Here is a 4905-nt window from a genome sequence, read left to right as displayed (position 1 = left end):
ATAATAAAAATAGCGAGCGTACTATTTCGGACTACTATCGGATACACAGAACGAAAAGTATAACAGAGTACCATGATTCATATTTAAATATTAAAATAATAGTAAATCGTTGAAATTATATACAGTCGGTGTAATAAATATTCGTACAGGAACCAATTCATAATAAAACTCCATACATTTATTTGATTAATAAATCTTATGGGAAAAAATAAATAATCAACATTCCTACATATTTTTAAAGTAGAATTTGTGTTTAAATTAAAGTTTATTATTTTTAATGTTAACCTCTTACGTATTTCCTTTCTTATTAATTTAGTTTTCATTTTATTTTAAATCGGTTGCTATACGAATACTTCTTACACCGACTGTATATGGATTATATCAAAGCCGATATTACTCCGAATACTACTACAACTAATTTCCGCGTAATCGCGATTCGCATCGATTCGACTAGTATCGGTAATTCTGCTACTTGGGGTAGACGCGATTATCCATAGGCGTTCCATTGACGTTCAAGGTGAGAATTGATTGCACGCGTGGAATAATAAATTTCTAATCGCGATGCTCGACGAAATATTAAATTTTATCGACAACGTTTAAAGTACGGATGCTGTGATGTTCGCGCACGCGTTGAATTTTCAACGTTACTTATACCCGTTTTGGCACAATGCTTGCGCTTCAAACTTATATTTATAGATATTTATACTCTACGTGGAGTATTTCGTTTGAAAATGAAACCATAAATAATCGTGGGTGAATCTAATCGTAATAGTTAACTGATACGGATGAATAGAGATTGTTTACTGTTCTTTAGAGGAGTGCCTTAGACGCGATAATGCGTTACTGACTGGTTTCTCTTGTTAACGCGCGGACAAGGTCTCGCGTAAATTCTATCGATCGATTATGCGATATATTAGTCGACGCGTAATCTACGGCGTTTTGCTTACGCCAGAAAGATCGTTATTCGAGTAAATTTATTTGTTTGTTGAGTTTATTGTGGTAGCTGGGGGGAGCTACTGGACCTTTATTCGCACCCTTATTTGCTATTTAGACTGTCCTTATTCCTTATTTCTCGCCTTTAGACTTTTTCCATACTTATTTTCCGTACTTCCATATTTTTATTGAGCTCTAATTTAATCATAAAAAACCTGGCGGACCGAAACAGGATTCGAACCCAGGTTCTCAGCGTGGTAGTCAGATACGCTAAGCACTGCTCTAATATGCCCAACTAGGATGTTGCAAACGTAATTACGAAATAGAATAAAGAATTTGGTAGGATTGCAAAGTCACTCCCTCCTCTTGCTATCGCAACACGCAACTTTCACGTTGTATTGTATAATTTCTTCTCAGATTCTATATTTCCTAATAATAGACGTAGTATGCATAATATCGTTCGCGCTGTGTCAGAGGAATGTTTACTTTACGACGATTCTAATACGAAATTATCAGTTTCGCAACTGGTGTCGTTATCGCGACAGTCGCGACGATATCGATTTCTCTCGAAAACCATCGACGGTTGCTGCGATCTAAATTAAACGTTCGAACTTTTCTTTCGAACATTAATCGATATTCCCGATCTCGTTTCGAATCGACCAGGAAGCAGGCATCGTCCGTCACGCGTCCATAGAAGAAAAAGCTTGCTCTAGATATCTAGATGTCGAACGTACCGTGTACTCTCGGACAACCGACTCGTTTAAAACCGGCTTTAAAGGACGAAGAATTAGAACAGAGCACGAAACCGAGTCGCTCCACTTCTTCCCTTTAACGATAATGCGCTCGTTGACGTTCGAACAATTAACCCTTTACACTCGAGAGGTGACTCTCAATCGCCATTAGCTTTCACGCAGCAAATATACGATACCTAATGTTTCCTTAGGTTTAATTTCATTGGTGCTCCAAGTGTCGATATAAATGATAGGTTAGAATTCATGGCAATAGAACGCTAAGAAACATCTCGAGTTGCTGGTAGATAGTATCTGCTAGATACCAGAAAGAAAGGCCTCGAGTGCAAATGCTTCAATTTCATACATACCCGTGAATTGGTGTATCTCGAACGCAACAACTAGCGAATTAACATCAATAACGTTTAATTGGAAGACCTCTCTCGGTCGCTCGTATTACAACGAAACTAACCGATCGAAGCTTCGTAACGATCGATATTACGTCGAGGAATCTTTCGAGTTTAGTTCGAGCTTCGCAAGAGGGAGACGCAAATCCACCATACGGTGTTCGCTACGTAAAAAGAAATACAGTAAAATAAACATTGCGTTTGCTGTGTTTACATTTGGCTCGGGTCGAGCGTCGAGCGTAGAAAAAGACAGCGAAAGAGGAAGAGGTCCGAGGAAAAAAAACCGTCTACAGAAGAGTATGGCTGGGACAATAGTAATGCCCTCAGGGCCTGTAGCTATGTTCTATGTTTGATTGTAGCTACAGTACGGGCTTAGCAACCCCGAGGTACCCGAGCTAGAGTGAGAAGATGAGATAGATGATAGATGAGAAGTAAGAGATACTGCAAACAGTATTAACTAGAGATCACGGTTTTGAACGGGTATTAAAATACACGGGTATATGGAACACGCGTACCGTGTATTAAGGGATTAAGAACACGGGTATTTTTAATGCACGGGTATTCGAGTGTCGAAATACGCTGACATCCGGATATCTAAATACACAGATACCCGGGTATCAAAATACACAAATATCCAGGTACATACACGTGCATTGAAATACACGAGTACGCATACTTCGAATTATCTATTGTTATCCGTGACTTGAATATTTATTTTAACTAGTAAATAAAGTTTTACAAATTACACTAAAAAATTTATTCTGTTGTATTTATTCTTCTTATGTTTATATTTTTTTTATTTATTTATTTTACTGCATATCAATTTTTTTCAAAATTAATAAGGATCATTATTTTAGAATAATATAGCAGATTTACATAAAAGTTTGTATGTAAAAATAATTGGATATTGTACCCGTATAATTCGATGTATGCGTGCCCGTGTCTTTCGATGCGCTACGCGCTAAGCGGCCGCGCTCATACGCTACCGCGAGCGCTCCATCGGCATACTCGCGCTCTGATTGGTCAGTGTTTTCCGTTACTATCTCCTCAACGAAGCCTCGGACAACATTTTCGCTAAGGAAAAAGTTGTTTCAAATCACCTCCCGAACCACCTCTTTCAAGGTGTTACAATATTTTTGGGACACCCTGTAGAATGCTAAGAAAGCATCTCGAGTTGCTGGTAGATACCAGGAAAAAAGGCCTCGAGTGCAAAGGGTCAAAACAATGCAGGAGTCATGAAAGACGATGATAAGAAGAATGGAAATAAGGTAGTAATGAGTAAGCAGTTATGTAATAACTTTGTATAATAAGTCACGCACTTTAAATAAATGAATACATATCTCGGTTAGGACCATATTACACTGCTCGCTCGCCAAGCGTCAAGGAGAGGACCCCTTCAACATGAACTTAACTTAACTTCTTGCAAAGTGTTTGCATTTTGTACTTTCTTCCACATTCAAATTTCTTATAAATGCATAAAGATCCGCAGTCTACTTATTACACTGTAACTACAGATTCATCATTTGCTACAATCACCTCGTCCTTTTTTCTGAAAAATTGTAACCCTTCCACGATAATCCTAGGGCGCCGATATCGCTAACCCCGGCACTGTACATACACGTATACGTAAACCTGCGCGCCCGGACCGTATGCGTAACAATTTTTCGAGTCAGTTCTGCTCGATTTCACAGGCGCCAATCATCTACAACTACTATCGATCAAGAAAGTAATTCGATGTCCCGGGTGGACTGGACGGACGATGACAGGATGCCGTGTTTGGGGTGCAGTTCTGCTTATCTTGCACGTTACGTGTTCGATGGCGAACGCGAGTGTGGCGGGAGAACGTACTTCGACGAAGGACGAGAGAAAAGGGTCCGTCGATACGGAAAATTTTCTGTATTCCTGGACGGGGCCGAATGCTCTTACAAGATCGGCTTTGGTGGAGCGACAGGAGAGGCTGCAGTACAATTGCGAGGAGATTCTCGGCGACGGCGAATCCGTGAACGAAGTCTCTGACCCGGAATCGTTTAGAAACGTCCTCGTTGACGAACAGCACGAGTTACTCTACTGCTATGTTCCTAAGGTTGGAATAACGTCGTAATTTATTGACACTTTTTATGTAGAAATCGTTAAATAATTCAAGATTACAAATTGCTTCACTGATTAGCTTGATGAAGAAGGAAGTAGGGACTTTGTATCGGTAGAGTGAACTTGGTTTATCATGGGCATGCTTGCTTGGTTAGCATACAATGAGCGAACGGTTAAATATACAGTGATATCTCGTTAGGCGCACATGCTCGGGAGCGACCTTGTGCGATTAACGTGGACATCGTGTATTCATTGAAGAATATACGAAATATGTAACGTCAAAGAATATACGAAACTCGGCGATCAAACTCCTAGACCCCTCAAGGGGTATATTCATCAGTGGTGGGGCCGGTTTCTGTGCACTTATCGTGGACGTGTGTCTAACGAGACATTACTGTAATGATACGCGTATAATGAACGCGCAATTATAATGATATCTATCGTTCTATTTTCAACAACATATTATCATGATTTTAAAGCCTTCGCATTTCAAAGAAATGTATTTATACCGACATTTGAGCGCGGCGTTTCGACGTGTTCGTAATAATTCGATCGTCCATTGTATATCTTGCTACAACTATTGATCTATTCTTCATCTTTACGATTTCTGTATACAAAACCTATTAAATCTGTTATATCCTGCATATTAGAAAAAATACGAAGTTACATGTCGGCCATATTGGATCCGACGTTTTGAATCTGGCAATTCTGATATCAGATTCAAAGTTTTCGGCTCAAATAAGCCATAA

At 39.4% G+C, this 4905-nt stretch overlaps 2 protein-coding genes across 3 annotated transcripts in view; one reads left to right on the top strand and one right to left on the bottom strand.

Moving 5' to 3' along the window:
- The window catches only part of LOC128876913 (inactive hydroxysteroid dehydrogenase-like protein 1), a 12924-nt gene extending 10776 nt beyond the window's left edge, over positions 1 to 2148 (bottom strand). The window contains exon 1 of the mRNA XM_054123733.1: positions 2033 to 2148. The gene's annotated coding sequence lies outside the window, so the exon portion shown is untranslated. The remainder of the gene's footprint in view (positions 1 to 2032) is intronic.
- The window catches only part of LOC128876912 (carbohydrate sulfotransferase 11), an 8086-nt gene that overhangs the window by 706 nt on the left and 2475 nt on the right, over positions 1 to 4905 (top strand). For both annotated transcript variants that reach the window (XM_054123730.1, XM_054123731.1), the window contains exon 2: positions 3760 to 4151. In XM_054123730.1, coding sequence (XP_053979705.1) covers positions 3828 to 4151 — 324 coding nt within the window. In that variant the 5' untranslated portion in view covers positions 3760 to 3827. The remainder of the gene's footprint in view (positions 1 to 3759; positions 4152 to 4905) is intronic.

Source organism: Hylaeus volcanicus, chromosome 5 (assembly GCF_026283585.1).
Source record: "Hylaeus volcanicus isolate JK05 chromosome 5, UHH_iyHylVolc1.0_haploid, whole genome shotgun sequence".
In the NCBI taxonomy this organism is placed as follows: Eukaryota; Metazoa; Arthropoda; class Insecta; order Hymenoptera; family Colletidae; genus Hylaeus; species Hylaeus volcanicus.
Note: the sequence above shows the minus strand (reverse complement) of the source record. Positions and strands in the feature narration are given on the sequence as shown.